The sequence below is a fragment of the Seriola dumerili genome, unplaced genomic scaffold (assembly GCF_002260705.1).
Source record: "Seriola dumerili isolate Sdu_G_001 unplaced genomic scaffold, Sdu_1.0 BDQW01000321.1, whole genome shotgun sequence".
NCBI classification, from domain to species: domain Eukaryota; kingdom Metazoa; phylum Chordata; class Actinopteri; order Carangiformes; family Carangidae; genus Seriola; species Seriola dumerili.
Genome location: NW_019174576.1, coordinates 70,877 through 93,908, shown reverse-complemented (window position 1 = coordinate 93,908; position 23,032 = coordinate 70,877). Strand labels below are relative to the sequence as shown.

The window sequence follows — 23,032 nt, the reverse complement described above, 5'->3', positions numbered from 1 at the left end:
TTTCTGAGAGCTCTAACGCAGGAAGGATAGAAGGCTGACACCTATTGGCGGAGCCTTGTCACTTGTCTTTACTTTTGCTGGTCAGAATACCCACAGGCATTTGGCCCTCCTGGGATATCTGGCCTGTGCGATCTGACTGACACTCAGCACTTGACCTCCGCTGTGAAATCCTCCAAGTGCTTCACATTCCTTTTGTTGAGTGTAAGCAGGAAGAAGAAAAATCTCCCTCCTCAAGTCCCTCATTTGATCTAACCAGTTTTCTATCCTAAATGAATGCTTCCTTTGTGAGTTTAGAGACAGAATGTTACATAATTTAAATAAGTTATGCAACGCGTGTAAATTCAGCGCACCTCCCACACAAACTGCACACAGACAGTATAAGACAGCACCCTTGGGATTCGGCTGTGTATCTGTGTTCACGTGGTGTTATGACCTTGATGTAAACTACAGGCGCTCTCATAGTTATGCAGATATTTCAAAAGTCGGAGTGTAATGACGGTTATAGTTCTCAATTCCCTGGTTTTGTTTGACCAAGGGAAAGCGAAACTCAGCCAATCAACAGAGCTGCTGGTTCTGCAAAGACACTCAAACGGTTAGAAAGAAAAAAGCTGAATTCACTCCTTGTGATATAAAATCTGTAGAGCTCTCAGCAAATCTTTGTTCGTTTTTTTTGAAATTGCAGATCATCCTTAATTAAATGCCAGTGGCCATGTTTTTACTACGGACCCACTAGTGTCAGGGTACGTTACCTAAACTCAGGGTAGTGGCCAGTGCTGAACACTGATCTGAAACCAAAATCTGCAGACTTAACTGTGTGGGAAACATTCCTCTATAACTACACAGCGTCTATCACACACCGACATTGTTTAAGGCTTCTGTAAAGTTTAATTAAAATGATATAAAAATGTAGTGAAGTCGTCCTGTTTTATCACATTTTGCAACGGCTGAATTAAAAAAAAAAACAGAACAGAATTTCTCTGATGCGTCGTCGTTGGTCATAGTCGAGTTTGAGCTGCAGTTTGTGTTTCATATTGAACCCAGCTGCTCAAAGATTTTTTTTTTAGCAAAAGCTAAAAAACATTTTTCTCAGTTTAATAATGTTGCATTTCTTTTTTTTCTCCATCTGTTATTATACAGGACAGATTTTGAATTTTCCAGCTAAACAAAAGCATTAAATGTTCCTTTATGGGAAGAGGAAATGATTCTACTTATTCAAGTATAATTTCACACCAAAGTCCTTCAACCCAAACAGTAACTCAGGTGGTTGGTCTCGACCCTCTGATCCAAATCATACCAACCTTTCCTGAATCACAGGTGAAAAATAAATAACTTCCTTGATGTGACGGTGCTTTGGTAAAGGTTCCGGTGGGTTGAGGGAAAGATGGTGTTGAGTAGTGATCTTAATATAAATACAGGAGATTTCAGGTAAAAAACACTCAGAGAAACCAAATCCTGCAAGGTTGGATTGGTGGGTGCAGGTGGGCGGGGCTTGGGGGGGGGCATGGCTGGGAGCGGTGACTGCTTTGTTGTGACATCACAAAGTTACAGGAAGTCCTGACGGCTGGTTTCAAGGCTCAGTTTCTGAATACAGGCTGTGTGCATTTCTCTGTGGACTGAGGCTTTGATGCTTTCACAGTATTAATATAGAAGCTAGACCTGATCTATAATCACACTACACATGCACATCTACCCTTCCTACAATACGGGACCTTTAAAAGCAGCTTTTATGTCCAATGAAACAAGGTTTTGTTTGCTTTAATCATTCCTCCTGGTTTGTGCTGCACATTCTTCCTAACTCTCTTCCCGTGTAGGAAATTAGGGAAACGAAATCCTCAGAACTCGATTTGTGCAAAAATGTTTTCAAAAGTTTGAAATTTGACTTGAGGCTTCAAGCAGCCTGAGTTAATGAAGTCAAGTGGATGTCTTTCAAAGTTACAGTCTTTTCAGTACAAACTCCCTCTTTGTGTTACCATCCCTTCCACCAATACCGAGCACCGCAACCGTCTGAGGAAACACAAAGAGGGCCTCTTGTACTCAAAGGACTGTAAGGCTGGAAAATATCAACTTGATTTGTTTAACTCAGACAGATAAAGTCAGACTTGAAAAAACAAAACATGACTCTATCTTTTAAGATAAATAAACATCTTAAAATTCGTTTTTCATTCAGCACTTAGTTTCTCTCCTTTTCCACCGTTTCTTCATTTTCATCTTAATAGTATATTCGAGGCCTGAAATTACATAAGAAATTAAAAGCCTAATTAGTGCTTTACTGTTTTCATCTATAACTTTTCTTCTTCAATCACACTGGCTGCAGAGTCACCCTGGAAATGAGACCCAGTTCCTTAATACACCGCTGGTATCTTAATTATGTGTCCTGTAACCAGAGCAGAAGTCTGTGACCGTGCCGCACCGCTCAGAAAAAGGAATAGATATCAATCAAGATGTCTTTACATCTTCCTCTCCGTGCCTCTGAAGAGAAATTATACATACTGAATGAATAAATCAGCGGCTAAATGGTATTTCCTCGGAAGGAGGCAGAAATATTCTCCTGTCTTCGTCGCTCTGACTGAGAGAGACGTCTGGATTCTGACACCTTAATGCCGAGAGCTTTAGCAGCAGAGAGAAAGACAAAAGCAGTTAGCTCCCATCATGGCTGTTGTCCACATTATGAAGCCCTACACGGCGAATTCCGGCAAGTCACAAAGACTGCAGTGTTTCCTTTCATCCTCCTCGTTATCACTGTTAAACAAGTTTGCCTGTTTTTCTTTTGTTGATTTGAGACAAGCCATTAGTGTTTTGCTTTGTTTACCCCTGCCCGTGATTGCCTTAGATGTTTTTAAGCAGCAGCTCGGCTCCAAATGGAGGCAAACCCCCTTGCCTGTAATAGATTGTGACAGGTAATCCAAACACATAACATTAGAATAAGAAGCAGTCACTGATCCAGCCAACTCAAAAAGCCCCCGCAGGCAATTGCAAGAAGTCTTCTTGCAGTTGCAGCATGGTTCAGAAGACTAAAAATATATCTGTCATTCCACGGAGAAATTCCCGGGAATTCTGTAGAAAGCCGGCTGCCACTAATGGTCAGATCATCTTAACTACTTTCCAGATTTTTGTGCAACAGTTTTGTTGTTTTTTTTTTTTTTTTTTCTCTTTTTGCTCGAAGATTTCAGTGTCTTTTTCTTATGTTGGAAGTTGTGCTTTCTCCGAGGTGAGAAAACCTAAGATGAATAAATCAGTGAGGTCTCAGACAGCTGGAGTGATCCTGTTACTAGTACTTTGAAGCTCCCTCTGATAATAAACTAGTTTAAAAAAAAAAAAAATCAGAGCAATTCTTATCATCTTTTTACAGCACACTTAAAAATATGGACTAAAAAAAAGAAATCTGACTTTCATTTTAAAGAATTGACCTTTTTATTTGAAATGTTGGTGGATGAGATTGTGATGAATAATGCATGAAGAATGAGATACTGTAAATCCAAGTGCAGTGAAAAGCAGGAGGTGAATAGTGCACTGCGTTATGAAAGTTGTCTCTCAGACAATACATCACTTCTTATTTCTCACTGCGTTTCTCTCACAGAAAAATAAAAGTCTCTGCTATTGATGTGTGGCTTTCAAAGGGATTGTCTGAGGTCAAGGTGAAACATGAACTTAGAAACTGTAATCCAAGGTGTAAGAAGTATGGAGAGAAAAAAAGAAAAAACACATCTCAGAGGCAGAATCACTCGTCATTGATGAAGATCTGTCCTTAACTTTTGAGAGCAGCTGGTGAAGGTAACCGAGTGTCGTTACCGACTGTTTTTTGGTTTAAGTTCAGCCGCTGGTTAACTTAACGCCGCTCTGCACCTTTTTGTGACCGTTTTGCCGACAGATGAAAGGACCGGAGAAGACGCTGGAGGAGAGACGCTCCAGTCTGGACGCCGAGATCGACTCGCTCACCAGCATCCTGGCAGACCTGGAGAGCAGCTCGCCCTACAAGCCGCGCACCGCACAGGTATGACGCTGCGGGCGCCGCTGCGCACCTGTGCGCACGAACACACACAGACGCTGAGCGGTGGAAAAGCAACAAGGCGTCATAGTGATGTCATCGGGGTTATCTCAGTTTGACATTGTTAACAGGGAGGGGAGGATTGCGTTACAGCCCTCTGTGGCAGGGAGGGCGATGAAACACGATCACCGTAGAAACACTTTAAGATGATAGTGATACGCCGATTCAAAAACTGTGCACCTGTTTTACACACCTCTTTTCTCACCACTCGATTTTTAGTTTTTAAATGCATTTAAATATATGCTCTGGTTGTTGTTTATATAAATAATACTTAATAATAATAATAATAATAATTATATCTATAGGTACCTTTCAAGCCGCTCAACGACACCTTACAAGACAGAGTGAGAGATACAAAGCTTTCAATGCAAAATAAATATAAAATAAATATAATTGCATTGAATGCTTGTGTTGGAGTTGAACAGAATAGGCAGGTTTGAAGATTGGAAGAGAATCAATATTACAGATGTCTTGATACAGATGACAGATACATATCTGTAGATGTAAATCACTGAGCTCTTGTGTCTCTGCTGTGAATATTCTCAGGTCTCACTCGAAGATAAGATCTTGATCTCACTGTATGTGAAAGAGGAATTCAGATTTTACATAAAGAAACAGGCAATACGCTCGTAAAATACATTTATCACGAGATGAAAAATGGTTTCGTGCAAATAATTCTTTGAGCCCAAAGATGTAAATCCAATATTTCACAAAAAAAAAAAAGGGAAAAGATTAGAGAAAACAAGAATATAACTGTGAACAACCCTCATTAATCTGATGACCACACTTATCTTGTGGAGGCAGCCTGAGCCTCAGGTTGGGATCCACTGTACTAAACTACCTAAACACATCCATAATTACCTAATTAAATAACATAATTAAAACTTCTTCAACCAGCTACAACAATAAAAGGCTCCTTATGAATTAATACATCAGTTATGATAATTTAAAATGATTCCTGAACTACATCTTGCTGATAGTATTTCTTTACTGTTACTGCAGCAGGACCTTTTCTCTTAACTGTATTTCTTTGTTCTTTTTTTTTACATTGTTGTTCAGGTACTTTCAGGTAAAGGATGTGAGTGCTTCTTCCACTTAATGAGAGCTTTTAAACAAGAAGTGAAGTGCGCACTAAAGAAGGTTTAACTGTTGCAAACGAGATGATTTACTGACCCATATGTTGCATCGTTTTTTTTTTTTTAAATGTTTTGACAAAAATGAGTCTTGGCCTATATCATTAGTTGATATTAGATGATATTAAGAGTAACTTCAAAAAGTCAAAGCCTTGGGCAGTTCAGTTAAATTGTTTGACACACAATAAATGTAGGACAGGCGGATAAAAAAACTCCAACCAATTGTGTTTGGAGTGGGAAGGCTCGGAGGGGCTTTCGACACCGTGCAGATCAGGTCTCATGTGAGATATTCGAGCAATAATGTGATACCTGAAAGGGTGTTCTCCGTGAGGGAGATGTGGCTGCACTATATTTAGGTTTAAGTGTTAACAGAGTGTTTATTCTGCAGGGCTATTTACTGTGTCGTTAGCATGTGGCGTGGTGTCAAAGGATGCATACATTAGGCTGAAAGCAGGGTTCAGACGATAAATAATTGACGGATCAGTTGGTTTAGCTGCAGACGAGGGTCCGATGTACATCCACTGACCCCACGGTGTGTCGTTGGTGCGTTAGTGACGTTTATGTAGAGCTGAGAGAGAGAGAGAGAGTTGGAGAATATAAAAGTACATATGAAAAGTTGCGTTCACGAACAGTCTGAGAAACGTGGTATTTTCTGGGTGAAAGCCTGCACGTCGACAAAGACAAACAAAAGACTGATGGTTGCAAGTTGCTCACGTCCTTTGGTTCTTTTCTGGTCAGAGGGAGTTAAAAACGTAGATGAGCCTGACACAAAGTGAAAATGATCGCACCGCACAAGGGGGGAAACAAATGGCGGAAAACACAGTGACAGACGGCGAAGCCTGTGGTTCTGAAATGACACACATTATAGACAATAAGTAAAATGTGACTGGATGGTTTCTAGTACGCTCGGTGTCGTGGTGAGTCCGTCTTCCTGGGTGCAGATGTTGCTGTAATGACATGACATTATGTGCTCATGAAGAATGTTGAAGGGTGTGACCCGCAGTCTGCGTAGATCTACAGGTGTCAGGGCGTCTGTCCCCAGACCTTTGCTGCATGTCGTTCCCTCTCTCTCTCTCTCTCTCTCTCTCCGTGACTTTCCTGTCTATCTAAGCAGAAGCGCCAAGAAGATCCACAGGTGTCTGCACAGGAGCAATGTAAGGCTCCGTGACCCCGCTCGCTGTCAGCCTGACGAGGTCATAACTCCCCCCTCCCTGTGGAGACCTGTTTACATACAACATATCTGTTTCCTTTATTTTATTCTCTCTTGTAAACACACGCAGACAAGTATTTGTGTACAAACTGAGGCCTCACATACATGTGGTCTATAAGGACAAACTTTTTTTCTTTTTTTTTTTTTTAAGATGTGAAGCCACCAGCTGCTGAAATGCATTTTTTTTTTCCTAAATAAAATATAGTGTGAGTGCATACCTTTGTATAGGGATAAAAACACACGCGGTGTATATTAGTGCAGGAGTCTGAAAGCTGTTGTCAACATGAGTTGAAAAATTGATGTGTACCTGCACAGCTCTGTGAGAGCCCAGCTGGCGAAGTGAGAGGGTGAACGGTCATACTGACTAATGTATGGCCGTCGTGGCGGTTTTACCCGTCAGGGTCAAAGTCGCTGCGCATTTATTTTTACTATAACCTGCCGCAAACCCCTCGGAGTTCTGGGTGAGAAGCCACGCCACCTGTGTCTCAGCAGAGTACACATACAAGCCATGACATGTATTAATCATGAAAGATGATGTATCAGACATTTTGTTGACTTAACCCTGTTTTCCCAGTCAGCATCTCTGCGCTATCATGATGCCCTTTCCCTGTTTCTGTGTCTCCTCTCTGGGCTCTTTGCACATGGAAAAGATTCTGCTTTCTATTTAATTGTTTATATTTCAGTATCATGAGCATATGCACACACACACACACACACACACACTGTTACTCTCTCTCGTCAGCTGATGCTGATTCTAGCTGATTAACTCAGGTTGACCTTTTCCTCCACCCAGCTGTTCTTGTCAGTCCGTGCTTGCTTTCTTTCTATGCATTATTCTACAGTGTAACGCTGCTCTGTGTGTGTGTGTGTGTGTGTGTGTGTGTGTGTGTGTGTGTGTGTGTGTGTGTATTGCTCCAGCTTTCAGACCCCAGCATTGGCACAACTGCTGCACAGTAATCTTCCGCTTGTATAAGCAAAGAGTAACGAGTGCTCCTGATTTACAGCTTTCTGCGCACAAGCAATTACAGAGCCAGCTCTCCAAAATCAATAGGCCAGCCCGCCGCCCTCCCGCTCAGGCTTCTGGGAGAGGACTCTTCCTCTCGATGTTAAATTTGGAATCAGCGAGGGGACCTTATGCGTGCTCGCCTCCCAGATGAAATTGAAATGGACGTTGCTGCTCATTCATAAAAAATCTAAGGAGCATTCCTGCAAACATTCAGCCGGCACTGATGCTTCCCAGACATCAAAACAATTTTGTTTGCTTTAGTTGGTATTCTCTGTGGCATAACAGTGGGTAATGAAATGTGATCATTATATAATTCCCATTTGTTCTCTCTCCACTTCCATCTTAGATGTCATTTGTTGTTTGACACAGTTAACTAAGTTTGTGTTACAGTTTGTTTGCTTCATCCTGCGACAGCGCAAATCAAGACAAGCCTGATAATAACGGTAGACTCTTTATTGGAGGTAGCTGTTCCTTCTTCTGATGCCATATCTGGATCAGACGTGTTCGACTATTCTCACACACATATTATTTGACACTTGTAATATTTTTCAGTTCTTATCAGTCACGTAGAAAAACAATTACGTCGTTGTCTAAAAGGTGATTCAGTTCCAGTCATTTGTTTGACTCTTTTCAGGTAGTTAATTCAACCTTTGCATTTAATTACATGGCACGCAGTTTGTTAAACATGCAGCATCCACTCGCAGTCTACAGAAGTTCTGTTTCACTGAGTCACATGAACACAACACGCACTCAGCAGACGGTAAAGTAAAAGAAAAACAAAAGTAAAGTATCAGATTGATTTATTTCTTTTTTTGGGGGGGTTCAGTTGCTGGAAAGAGTGTTTGTGTGAACATTTTGGTCGTTCCAGTGTTTGCCTGCATAGAGTGTCATTAAACTCTATGAGACCCAAACGTGACGATCTGGATCGTCAAAACCCGTGTTTTCAGCGTGGACACCTGCTCGCCGCTGGTTTACAGGTTACAGTAACGTGGTGAAGGTTTAGCTCGTACACCTTACAGCAGCTTCACTGACACAGTTTTAGACATAATCGGTCACCTGACGAACTGTCCGCTGCATATTTTCCTCCGTGCATTAAACACGGCTTCTGATCCCGTCGTGATGAGACGTAATGACTCTTGTAGTCTTTAATTTAAAAGTCTGACTCGGTTATTCGAGGAAACACAAGAGAAGCGTGTTCGTGCTAAATCCTTCCAAGTGTGCAGCGCTGCAATCTGAGCCCGACCAGCCCCACTAATGTGCAGCGTAGGCCTGTCTGAGCACATCAGATCTGTTGTGGGTGAGTTAACAAGGAGGCCCAGATGAGTGTCAAAATACTGCACTCATCAAGCGCCAGAGCAAGTTTGGTGTGGAGGCTGCAGAAGCTTCGACTGCCGTGACCTCTAATTCACACTGACCTCTCCTGTGTTTCTAGTAATCAAATGAATCAGCGTCGCTCCCACTGAGATCCCACGGCTTCCGGTTTTGTGCCGCACTTTTGCACATTGTTGAAAAAGAATTGAATATCAGGATGTTTTTGTTTTTTTTTTTTTAAATATTTTTCGCGTTCAGTTTGTGCCATTAGGTCGTAATTAACAACATGGAAACTGAGTGTGGCCGTCAGAACAGAGGTCTGCCACTGGATGGTAAAACAGGAAGTGTATAATTAGACCTCAACATATGAATGTGTGCCACAGCTTTTGAATCCACACAAGCTCTTTCACATCAGATTGTTTTTTTGGTGTTTTTTTTCCCCGAATAACATCTTTTGTATTCACCTCCTTGAAAGATGGAGATTGATAGTTTTGGCCGACTGCTTGTAGCAGGTGGCTGAAAATTTGCAATTATGCTCTGCTAATATGCGCACGAAGGAACACAAGGAGAATACAAGTTGAAGAGTAAACAGTGTCAGCCTTTCCGCACATAGAGTGTGTGTGGTCTCACTCTTTTTTTTTTTTACAAATGGTGCACGTATGTAAATGGTGTTCAAGTTCATCACCTCATTTATAAGACTTTCAAAACAGAAAACATCACACCCAAGACTCCAGAACTTATTTTGGTTCAGTCTTTTTTGTGTTTTGTTATGATGGCAACTAAAACAGTCAGCGATTTATTATCATGTGATCATGTGAATATAAACAGTGTGGGTTTATTTAACTGTATAACCAATTAAGTCGCCAAGTAAGTCAATTTTTCCGCATTAAGCAGTGACATGTTTGTCCCAATTAAACTCTAATGCACTTCCTCCATTAAAGCTGGCCCCCTCGTTCTGATCTGATTCAATCTGAGGTGATGAGATGTGAGTTGAAATGAAAAAGCTCTTCCTGTCTGATTCATCCACACGCTGCAAAACGATAATGTGCAGCGTAATGCATCAAATATTTAAAAAAAAAAAAAGCCTCAGCTCCCCAAAGGACGTTCTCTGACGCCACGGCGAACGTCCGGAGTTGTGCAGCGCTGCGTCAAGAGGTGTGTGTACCTTTGACTAAGGAAAGACGCTGGGAACCTGTGACATGGACATGTTCATGTGCACATTGTTAAACTGTGGAGTCAGACGTGTGTTTTTGAAGCGTGATGTAAGACTGATACTCTGAGGTCTAGAGGTCTCCACTCGTCCACTCAGTCGGTGATATTTGAAACCTTACTCGGGACTTGACTTAGGGTCTAATTTGGGTCAGTTAAGGTCTTAGTCTGACGCAGCAGGACTCGTTACTGTGTCAGTTTGTCCTTTTTGACTTAATGGCTTCAGAAACTATAGAAAGTTCTAAGATCTAAACTTGAATCTTAAGAGCAAAACTAATTCCTTAGTTCTGGTTCGAATCAGTTGATGAACTTGTTGCATGTTCAGTTTTTCTTTTCACACAGAAAAACCATCAGAACCAAAATGCATCACATGTCGCCAGGTGAGAACGTTCACTTGACTCTTTGGTTAACGGCGTCTGGAGCGAGCGGGGAAAGTAAACACAGGAAGACGTTCCTGAAGAAGCTCCTGTCTGCCCTGATATCAAAGAAGCAACGTTCCTCATTGTTAGTCGGGGTCAGACCTCGACTCATTCTCTGGCTGGCTGCTAGCGTCTATTGATTCTGCTCATTGGGAGCCATTTAGCTCAGACTTGTAGAGTGCACCTTGTAGCTGGATCAGTTCAAGGTCGCTCCTCTGAAGGGTCTTGGTTGCTTGTATCGAGCTGCACCCGAGTACGATCGCTGCGTTCAGGTATCCCAAACTAAACAGAGTCAAGTTAAACTGGAAAATGACCTAAAAAAAACCCTTTTACACATTTCTCAGTCAGGAAGCCGACGACATAAGTTTTGTTTTTATTATAAATAAACATCAGAAGAAACGTCAGACCCTTGTGCTCACATGAACACTTCCATGTTTTCTGGATGAGGCGGGGAACAAGTTGAAGCAGCTGGAGTCGGTGTTGGACCAATCAGCAACAGTCAGACTCTGCAGACTCGGCAGACTCTGAAAGTAGAAAGTCCCCCCCCCCCCCCCCCCCCTGCGTAGGAACTTTTTTTTTGGCACCTGACACTGTGTCAAAGGAACTAAATTTAGTTTTTAGTTCCTGGGTCAAAATGCAAAGTTCATGAGTTCATCAAAGGGTATTTGGTCAAATACTTGGCAACATGCTGAATAATCGTTCACCTGTAGCTGTTTGCTAATTGCTGATGCATCGTTCTGCTGCCGTGTTCTTTCTCTACTTAGATCTGCTGAGGTTTGATTGTCCTAAAGGTCCGTTCGGATCAGATCTGACTCTCCTTGAATGAATGCGTGTCAGGTTTGAGCAGTTCAGCTTCAGATCTGGATAAAAACTGCCTGGCTTTGGTTCTACTACATGTTGAGGTTGTTGTTAGCTCTCACCATGTCACTTACTTTGAATATTTAGAAAAACTTGGCAGAATCAGTGTAAATCGTTATTTTAGTGTTTCAGTGCTTCGGAAAACTAAGAAGGAAGTGAACTCATCCAAGTTTTACTTTTACATAATCAAGTTACATGATTTTATATGAGCAGAATTTTTAAAAAAAAAAAAAAGAAAAGAAGAACCAAGTTCATATCCCATCTGATGAAACATGCTGCAGAAATGTGGAAAACCACTCACACCACCGCCTTTTTTTCTGTTAAATGTCACAGAATAAGACTTTGCGTTTACAGTGGCAGATACACTGTGCTGTGTTTGGTTCATAAAGTGATACCAAGGCGCACACATTACTGTCACTTCCCCAGTACGTCGGCTTTGCACACATCGGTCTGTTTGTATTTTCACTCAGCGTCAAATAGCCTCATGTCTGTGTAATAAGTTGTCATGTCCATACAAAACGGATGGGAATTATTGAAGTCTGCTGACAGTTTAGCTGAAGCGAGCGCTTGAAATGCTGCTGAGATGGATCCTTCCACACGAGTGCCCCGAGGAGGCCTCGCTTCACACTGTGCCAGTCAAGCCATGCCGTGACACTCTCGTCTCTCAACAGGCAGAGCATCGCGGTTGGCGCTTGCTGTCACAACACGGCAGAATGATAGGCCCTCGCCGCTCGCTCCCGAGTCTCCCACTGATCATGGCTTCTGCCGAACGATCACAGAGTTTGCAGACTGCAGACCGCCCCGGCCGTGTTTCAGCTCCCCGAGAGTATGATAGGGTTGGTGACCTTTCCTCTGCTCCCCTTATGAGGTGCTAAACTCTGGAGGCATCTCAAGGGACGGCCTCAACATTTCACTTCTCTCTACCATCGCTGCAGGAGCGCTCTTCAGCACTTAGTCTGTGGGTGTTCTGTATACGAGGTGCACTCAACTGAATATGTTTGTATTTATACATGGATTAACGTGGAATAGCTGCGTCTGCGTTTGTGTCAGGTTTAATTATGTGACAATGTTATGTTTAAAGGTAAGATGTAAGACATAATAACGCCATTTCTTTAATCACCACAGGCCAAAACAAACCTCCCTGGTGGGAAGAGAGTGACTGGATCACAGGCGTAAAGCTGTTCACGTGACAACACTGTAGATGGCTAAAATATATGGAAACACTACCTGTTACAGAAAACTCACTGAATCAGCTTAAAGGAATAGTTTGAAATTTTGGGAAATATTTTTATTAGATTTTTTTTGCTGAGAAATAGATGAACAGATTGATACCCATCTCATATCTGTTGGTTTAATATGAAGCTGATTAGCTTAGCTTTTTTTACAGAAAGGCTGGAAGTGGGCAGAAGCGGCAGGTGCGACAGTCCTGGAGTCTCCGCTCACCGTGGCGACGGTTACCAGGAAGTTGCTGTGAGTCTTGTTACCTCTGGACAGAGCCAGGCAAGCTGTGTCCCCGTTTCCAGCCTTTGTGTTGAGATAAGCTCGCCAGCTGCTGGCCTGATATTCAGGGTGAGAGCGGTATTGATCTCCTTCTTGAGTATTTCCCAAAATGCACTTGTGTAGCTTAGTTTCTGTGACATCTCTCATTGAGACTTTCTCTCAGGGATCTTCCTGAAAAAGTTGATCTATTCTTACAACAGCACTTATTATTAGAATTCAAAGCCTTTCTGACTTTAACAGTTAAAACAATTATTTCTTTTGTTAGCATCTCCTGCTGTTGTCACAGTCTAAACTAGCCAGAGTCTGTCATGTCAAGCTGGTCATGTTTAACCTGCAAAGGCTTGTGGGAAATGATGTTGATCAGAGGCCATTAAAACAGATTAAAAAATGACTTTAACATTTTCTTTTTTTCTAAATGTACCAGCTCTATCCAGTGAACTGCAGTATATGCTGTTGAGCAGCGCGGCTTCCCGAGGCTTTGCTTTACATTATTATAAATGTCAAAGTGATTCTGAATGAGGTTTTTCTAATTTCTGAAACAGCGTACTCGTTGCCACGGTTTCACCTCAGCTCTCTATTTTATTGTAAAAGTAATATATGACTTTGGCGAGTTATCCTTTATTATGTTTGACATCTCAGGTGTCAGAGGATCTCGTTCAGTGTATTTTGAGGAAATTTAATCTCACTGCACTTGTTCTGAGATATACTATACATATAAAAAAATTAAAAAAAAACAACAGCCAGTTCAAATATTCTATACATTTATTCATTGCCTCACCTGGCACATTTGTCTCATGTGGCCTGTAGGAGGTTTTGCAGCGTGTGACATTGTGTGCCCTTGTTTTCAGAGCGTCTCTTGTTACCGCCTCCATGTGCAGTATACCTGTGTTACTGTCCTGTCGTAATGTCCTTCACGTGTTTTAGCTGTCACAACACTGAGAGACACTTTGATTTAAGCTTCTCTTAAGGCGGAATAAATTTGCATCAGTCAGGAACGCGTGCAATAAGGTGCATGTAGTGACATGTTACATTTCACCTATCAGTGCGGGTTTGTGTCGGAGGTCAGTCATAGAAAACATGAATGATCAGCTGCTGGTTTGCTGTTAAAGCTCCATTTTTTTACACTTTTCCTGTGTTTTATTTTGAAGTGTTGATCCAGAAGAAGATATATTTGTGGTTTTAAGAACCGAAAACCATCTCAGTGTAGTTTTACATCTCCTCTCTCAGGCTTCTCTCTGGAGCTCTAGTAACAACAGGTCAGTGAGCCAATCAGAAGAGAGGAGGCTCTGAGCCTCTCTTCTGATTGGCTGACTGTTTTCTGAGTGATACAATAAAAATATAGCAGATTTCAGGTAAAAACACTCAGAGAAACCAAATCCTGCAAGGTTTGGATGGTGGGTCCAGGTGGGCGGGGCTTGGTGACTGCTTTGTTGTGACATCACAAAGTTACAGGAAGTCCTGACGGCTGGTTTCAAGGCTCAGTTTCTGAATACAGGCTGTGTGCATTTCTCTGTGGACTGAGGCTTTGATACTTTCACAGTATTAATATAGAACCTAGACCTGATCTATAATCAATCAACACATGGACATCTACCTTTATACAATATTGGATCTTTAAGGACAAATTAAAACAAAAGAAATGGACGGTTTCTTGTCTTTGAAGGTTACACGACAGTTACCTGAGCATTTGTGTGTTTCTGCATCTTATCTCCAGGAGCTACTGGACTGCATCGAGATGACACTCCAGCGCTGTAATTACAGGGCTGGGTGGCGTTTAAGTTTTTCCTCTCTGTTTGTTTTATGTAGTGCTATTTGCTTTGATTGCTTTGTTGCTGCACGGAGCAGAGATGTTGCCACGGTGCCGGTGGCGCCCATTGACCTTATGGTCAATCTGGCAGCAGGTTTTGAGTTTTGACAGGGGCAGCCAACTGTGGAGAGAGGAGCATGCCTTCAGGCGCTCAGTTTGTTCCGTCAATGTTTGTTAGTCAGATAAACTGCATAGTATCACCCCTTTGTCTTTTATTAGCAGGGTGAACCAATGACAAATTTAGCTTGAGCCAGGACGCCGTGTCAGTCAATGTAACCAGCCTCTTTACATCATGAAGTCCTAGTAACAATGCTAAAAGGCTTACCATCAACTGCTGTCAGTGAATATTATCCTTCTTCCCAATCACACGTTCAAGCCTAAAACACAAACACACACACGCAAACACACACACACCGCCTGTGAGAGAACAGTTACAGTTGCCGTCTCTGGGATTGATGACATCGACACACTATAAGCGATGGACATTTTCCGCCGCGCAGTATTTCACCTCCTGAAGCAGGAGGGGTCACAAGTGCATGAAAAGCTCATTACAGGGGATGAGTCAGGGGGGTGTGTGCGGCGCGAGAGCCCGGCCTGTAGTTCTGCAGGAGGTGAATGAAACAATTAGTTTCTGCTGTGTGAGAACTACAAAACACACATTTCCTCTCTTTTGTACAGATAGCCCCCAGAAACGCCACGATCGGTGACTCTCAGGGACTTTTTTTTTTTTTCACACAGTAGCCCAGAAAATGATTTTTTAGTTGCATCAGTGAGTAATACGCCCTACTTTGTATGATGTTGTTACATCATACTAGAAATATTACATACTTTTTTTTCTTCTTCTTTTTTTTTTTTTTTTTCGGAACCCAGTTTTTTTTTTTTTTTTTAGGGGATTACATAACAGTGGATTTTGAAACATGGACTTAATGTTCAGCTGCATCATCTTGGGGTTGTGTTGGTGGTAAAACCAGAGTGTGTATGTCAAGCACTGAACATGTGACCGCTACCTGCCTCCTTCCCTGTCTTCTCCTTTCTCCCTGCTTTTTTTTTTTTTTTTTTTACTGTGTCTGTAGTTTTCTGTATCACAGGCTGGAAAACATTACTTTGCCATTATGAAAAGTCAAAATGGAAAAAGATTATTTTTACTTTAAGCCTAAAATTAGCAATAGAGCATGACCTTTTCATACTCCATATGACACAGTAGGACACATGGACTAATTTAGTCTTCAACACTGTTGATATAAAACTCTTTTGTCTGTGCTTGGATTTTTTCCACTGTCAAATAGCTGACTGACTGACTTTATGTGTGAATTTTACATTTACACATGTAGATGTAAAAATGGTATGAGAAGGCGCAGAACAACTGATGCTTTATTCCCATTATTCCTTCCAAGAATTTCTTTATTTCATCCATCCATCCATCAGTCTGACTCTCATGTGTAACGTTCAGGATGTCCACATTCAGAGTAGGTCACAAAAATAAACATGCCAGGAAAACTGTGGTTTCCATCCAGATTTATCGGAGTTTAATCACATTTCCAGAAAATCTACAAAGGAAAATGCTAATTAACACGCGTTTCCAACCACTGCTGTTCAAACAAGTTCGGAACGATTACACACTGAAATCTGTCCAAATTACCCATGTAGCCGCTCCCAAATTGGTTTGTAGCTACGGTCACACTGGATTTTGCTCCCCATTCATCTCTATGAGGAGCTGACCCCGCCTTGTTTGCTTTGCGGAGAGTTCGAGGTTAACCAGAACGCTGCTCGGCTGCGTTGCGCAACTATTAGGACTTGGTGGGTTGAAATTGAAATTAAAAGCGCTGCAGAAGAAGAGGCTGCAGCAAGAGGACAAAAATGAAAAAGTGCCAGTCAAACTTCAGACGATAGAAAATCCCATGGAATACTTGATCGTATTTGTTTTATTTACTGTTTTGAGGAACACTTCCTCACGAGATGTTTAGAAGATGCACCGCTGTGAGCGACAAATATAGATTTACTAACGCTTCTTTTTCCGCCAAACATAAAACTTTTGCGATATTTAGACTTTCATCTCTCGTTTTTATTTTTTATTATCGCGAATGTACATGCAAATAGTTGTAGTTGTGATAGCTGCTCCAGTGAAATCACCTGCCTGATGCACCATAAAAAGAATAAACTGTGACATTGTTGTCTTTAGCATTATTGCTAACACTGTTTCTGCATTATTATAAAAAACGCCTATTAATTAAATCCAAAGTAAAAAAGCGCCGTTTCTCAAAACACAGAATGTGACCAGTGGCAGGATTTCAGGACAGATGTGAAACAGGGGCGTCCATTAAATCCATTTATTCTAATTCATGTGGGCGAACATGTTGCTGAAACATCCACACAGCTGTCACTTGAAGGAGCGAAAAAGAATCAGATATAAAAGATAAACCAGTCAAAAGTCCCCAATATGTGCATAAAATAATTTAACTGCAAAAGGAAAGATAGTTCAAAACAGCTGGAGGCCTCACCGCGGTCCACAAAGACATTGTTTAATCATGTTTAATGTGGCTTATCTGGAACTATTTTAGGAAGGGAATTGATATCCTCAGTTGTACGAACGAACCGAGGCTGTCTGGTTTTTTAAATGTGACTTTTGTGCCTGATCGTGCAGAGACAAGATGAGTGAAAGTGAAGGGAAAGATTAGTGAGTGGTGTTGACCGGGGATTCTTCCATGGTCATAGTGTAAGTGCTGAAATAGACAGATGCAAATGGACGGGAGAGCCGACAGTGTCGAGAGCACTGGCTTTGTGTGAATAAGGAGCAGGAAAAAAAGTTGAGAGAAAAATATCCAAGGTCTAAGATGAGTCTGAAAAGATGCAGAACTTCTCCCTCTTTAGGGGTTTTCCCCAAGCTTGCTTTAAAAAAAAATCCCCCACCCTCGTGGTTTGAAATGCAAAGTTAACAGTTTTACTCAGCCCCCCAAGGCTTGTATAGTCTCTCCTAATCTTTTTTAATGTGTCAAAAGGCTTTCTTGAGAGTCTCTGTGAAATTTCACACTTAAGTTGTTTGCAAAGTCAGTCTGAATTACAGTATAGAGTGAGGGTTAACTTTTCCAAAGGGGTTGGAGAAAACTTTTCTAAAACTGTATGTGTATGTGTTGTGTTTGTGTGTGTGGAGGGGGGTGTTGGAGACAACAACACAGCGTGCACTGAGACTGATGCTGTGTGCCAGGTCGGACTTCCACATTTTAAACTGTGCCTCACACGGGCGGCCGTACAGAGTCTCACACTGAATCACTGGCTGCGGAGTCTAATTTTAGGTGTGTATGTAAACCAGCCTGGTCATCATTATTACTAACCCTTCCTGCCGAGTGAGGTGCGCGTCTAATTTTAACACGCATCTAAAGTCAGTACCGATCAATATGAGCTTTGATCAGCTCACAGCGGAATTTTATTGCGATCATACAATCCTATCGTTTCACAGAATTGTGTCGAGCAGATAAATCGCAGATTAGAACAGTTTATTGCATTGAACTTAATATTTGTAATTGTACATATTATACATTTATACATTTACTGGACTGCGTTGTATTATGAAGTGGCATGCCGAGGTATCATGTTGTCACAAAATGCATAGATGTTTGTGTCATAATGAGAAGATTTCTGTGATGTAACAAGATACAACACGTTCATCGTATCTCAGAAACACTGGAAAACTTTTCCTGTAATAATGTGACGTATATTTCCTCCATATTTCTCGGCCTCTAGTTAAAATATTAAATATATACAAGTGCAAACAGTATATAACAAAATAATTATTAATTAGGAAATATTATTATTAAATCATTAATAGTACATTAACGTAGAGACTGTCCTGCGATGGGAACACAGCAGAGTAATGAGTAGTCATTACTACATTATTACTGTATTATTAGTAGCTTCAAACCCGACTTTCATTTTGATCTCAAATACTCGCCTGTGAAGTTTCATGTCTGTATCGTGTTTACAGATTCTGTCCACAGATGAGACACACACACACACACACACACACACACACACACACAGACTCACAAGGGGTCAGTGAGCCAATCAGAAGAGAGGAGGCTCTGAGCCTCTCTTCTTATTGGCTGACTGTTTTCTGAGTGATACAATAAAAATATAGCAGATTTCAGGTAAAAACACTCAGAGGAAACCAAATCCTGCAAGGTTTGGATGTGGGTCCAGGTGGGCGGGGCTTGGTGACTGCTTTGTTGTGACATCACCAAAGTTACAGGAAGTCCTGACGGCTGGTTTAAGGCTCAGTTTCTGATAACAGGCTGTGTGGCATTTCTCTGTGGACTGAGGCTTTGATGCTTTCACAGTATTAATATAAGAACCTAGACCTGCTTCTATAATCATCAACACATGGACATCTACCTTTAACAATATTGGATCTTTAAGGACAAATTATAAACAAAAGAAATGGACGGTTTCTTGCTTTTGAAGGTTACACGACAGTTACCTGAGCATTGTGTGTTTCTGCATCTTACTCCAGGAGCTACTGGACTGCATCGAGATGACACTCCAGCGCTGTAATTACAGGGCTGGGTGGCGTTTAAGTTTTTCCTTCTCTGTTTGTTTTATGTAGTGCTATTTGCTTTGATTGCTGTTGTTGCTGCACGGAGCAGAGATGTTGCCACTGTGCCGGTGGCGCCCATTGACCTTATGGTCCAATCTGGCAGCAGGTTTTTGAGTTTTGACAGGGGCAGCCAACTGTGGAGAGAGGAGCATGCCTTCAGGCGCTCAGTTTGTTCCGTCAATGTTGTTAGTCAGATAAACTGCATAGTATCACCCCTTTGTCTTTATTAGCAGGGTGAACCAATGACAAATTTAGCTTGAGCCAGGACGCCGTGTCAGTCAATGTTAACCAGACCTCTTTACATCATGAAGTCCTAGTAACAATGCTAAAAGGCTTACCATCAACTGCTGTCAGTGAATATTATCCTTCTTCCCAATCACACGTTCAAGCCTAAAACACAAACACACACACGCAAAACACACACACACCGCCTGTCGAGAGGACAGTTACAGTTGCCGTCTCTGGGATGATGACATCGACACACTATAAAGCGATTGGACATTTTCCGCCGCGCAGTATTTCACCTCCTGAAGCAGGAGGGGTCACAAGTGCATGAAAAGCTCATTACAGGGGATGAGTCAGGGGGTACGGTGTGTGCGGCGCGAGAGCCCGGCCTGTAGTTCTGCAGGAGGTGAATGAAACAATTAGTTTCTGCTGTGTGAGAACTACAAAACACACATTTCCTCTCTTTTGTACAGATAGCCCCCAGAAACGCCCGATCGGTGACTCTCAGGGACTTTTTTTTTTTTTCACACAGTAGCCCAGAAAATGATTTTTAGTTGCATCAGTGAGTAATACGCCCTACTTTGTATTGATGTTGTTACATTCATACTAGAAATAACATACTTTTTTTCTTCTTCTTTTTTTTTTTTTTTTTTTTCGGAACCCAGTTTTTTTTTTTTTTTTAGGGGATTACATAACAGTGGATTTGAAACATGGACTTAATGTTCAGCTGCATCATCTTGGTTGTGTTGGTGGTAAAACCAGAGGTGTGTATGTCAAGCACTGAACATGTGACGCGTACCTGCCTCCTTCCCTGTCTTCTCCTTCTCCCTGCTTTTTTTTTTTTTTTTTTTTTTTATGTGTCTGTAGTTTTCTGTATCACAGGCTGGAAAAATTACTTTGCCATTATGAAAAGTCAAAATGGAAAAGATTATTTTTACTTTAAGCCTAAAATTAGCAATAGAGCATGACCTTTTATACTCCATATGACACAGGAGGAACTGGACTAATTTAGTCTTCAACACTGGTTGATATAAAACTCTTTTGTCTGTGCCTGGATTTTTTCCACTGTCAAATAGCTGACTGACTGACTTTATGTGTGAATTTTACATTTACACATGTAGATGTAAAAATGATTACTAGATATAGAAGGCACAACTGATGCTTTATTCCCATTATTCCTTCCAAGAATTTCTTTATTTCATCCATCCATCCATCAGTCTGACTCTCATGTGTAAGTTCAGGATGTCCACATTCAGAGTAGGTACAAAAAAAACATGCCAGGAAAAACTGTGGTTTCCATCCAGATTTATCGGAGTTTAATCACGATTTCCAGAAAATCTACAAAGGAAAATGCTAATTAACACGCGTTTCCAACCACTGCTGTTCAAACAAGTTCGGAACGATTACACACTGAAATCTGTCCAAATTACCCATGTAGCCGCTCCCAAATTGGTTTGTAGCTACGGTCACAACTGGATTTTGTTCCCCATTCATCTCTATTGAGGAGCTTACCCTTCGCCTTGTTTGCTTTCGGCGAGAGTTCGAGGTTAACCAGAACGCTGCTCGGCTGCGTTGCGCAACTATTAGGCTTTGTGGGTTGAAATTGAAATTAAAAGCGCTGCAGAAGAAGGGCTGCAGCAAGAGGACAAAAATGAAAAAGTGCCAGTCAAACTTTCAGACGATAGAAAATCCCATGAATTACTTGATCGTATTTGTTTTTATTACTGTTTTGAGACACTTCCTCACGAGATGTTTAGAAGAATGCACCGCTGTGACGACAAATATGATTTACTAACGCTTCTTTTCCGCAACATAAAACTTTTGCGATATTTAGACTTTCATCTCTCGTTTTTATTTTTTTATTATCGCGAATGTACATGCAAATAGTTGTAGTTGTGATAGAGCTGCTCCAGTGAAATCACCTGCCTGATGCACCATAAAAAGAATAAACTGTGACATTGTTTGTCTTTAGCATTATTGCTAACACTGTTTCTGCATTATTTATAAAAAACGCCTATTAATTAAATCCAAAGTAAAAAAAGCGCCGTTTCTCAAAACACAGAATGGACCAGTGGCAGGATTTCAGGACAGATGTGAAACAGGGCGTCCATTAAATCCATTTATTCTAATTCATGTGGGCGGAACATGTTGCTGAAACATCCACACAGCTGTCACTTGAAGGAGCGAAAAAGAATCAGATATAAAAAGTAAACCAGTCAAAGTCCCCAATATGTGGCATAAATAATTTAACTGCAAAAGGAAGATAGTTTCAAAACAGCTGGAGGCCTCACCGCTGTCCACAAAGACATTGTTTAATCATGTTTAATGTGGCTTATCTGGAACTATTTTAGGAAGGGAATTGATATCCTCAGTTGTAACGAACGGAACCGGGCTGTCTGGTTTTTTAAATGTGACTTTTGTGCCTGATCGTGCAGAGACAAGATGAGTGAAAGTGAAGGGAAAGATTAGTGAGTGGTGTTGACCGGGGATTCTTCCATGGTCATGTGTAAGTGCTGAAATAGACAGATGCAAATGGAGGGAGAGCCGACAGTGTCGAGAGCACTGGCTTTGTGTGAATAAGGAGCAGGAAAAAAAGTTGAGAGAAAAAATATCCAAGTCTAAGATGAGTCTGAAAAGATGCAGAACTTCTCCCTCTTTAGGGGTTTTCCCCAAGCTTGCTTTAAAAAAAAATCCCCACCCTCGTGGTTTGAAATGCAAAGTTAACAATTTTACTCAGCCCCCAAGGCTTGTATAGTCTCTCCTAATCTTTTTTAATGTGTCAAAAGGCTTTCTTGAGAGTCTCTGTGAAATTTCACACTTAAGTTGTTTGCAAAGTCAGTCTGAATTACAGTATAGAGTGAGGGTTAACTTTTCCAAAGGGGTCGGAGAAAACTTTTCTAAAACTGTATGTGTATGTGTTGTGTTTGTGTGTTGTGGAGAGGGGGTGTTGGAGACAACAACACAGCGTGCACTGAGACTGATGCTGTGTGCCAGGTCGGACTTCCACATTTTAAACTGTGCCTCACACGGGGGCGCCGTACAGAGTCTCACACTGAATCACTGGCTGCGGAGGCTTAATTTTAGGTGTGATGTAAACCAGCCTGGTCATCATTATTACTAACCCTTCCTGCGAGTGAGGTGCGCGTCTAATTTTTAACACGCATCTAAAGTCAGTACCGATCAATATGAGCTTTGATCAGCTCACAGCGGAATTTTATTGCGATCATACAATCCTATCGTTTCACAGAATGTGTCGAGCAGATAAATCGCAGATTAGAACAGTTTATTGCATTGAACTTAATATTTGTAATTGTACAATATTATACATTTATACATTTACTGCACTGCGTTGTATTATGAAGTGCCATGCCGAGGTATCATGTTGTCACAAAATGCATAGATGTTGTGTCATAATGAGAAGATTTCTGTGATGTAACAAGATTAACAACACGTTCATCGTATCTCAAAAACACTGGAAAACTTTCCTGTAATAATGTGACGTATATTTTCCTCCATATTTCTCGGCCTCTAGTTAAAATATTTAAATATATACAAGTGCAAACAGTATATAACAAAATAATTATTAATTATGAAATATTATTATTAAATCATTAATAGTACATTAACGTAGAGACTGTCCTGCGATGGAACACAGCAAGTAATGAGTAATGAGTAGTCATTAATACATTATTACTGTATTATTAGTAGCTTCAAACCCGAC

At 41.2% G+C, this 23,032-nt stretch overlaps 1 protein-coding gene across 2 annotated transcripts in view; it reads left to right on the top strand.

The window, feature by feature from the left end:
- LOC111231933 (lipoma-preferred partner homolog) overlaps positions 1 to 23,032 on the top strand; it is a 144,436-nt gene that overhangs the window by 67,433 nt on the left and 53,971 nt on the right. For both annotated transcript variants that reach the window (XM_022759215.1, XM_022759216.1), the window contains exon 6: positions 3,869 to 3,991. In XM_022759215.1, the coding sequence (XP_022614936.1) occupies positions 3,869 to 3,991 (123 nt within the window). The remainder of the gene's footprint in view (positions 1 to 3,868; positions 3,992 to 23,032) is intronic.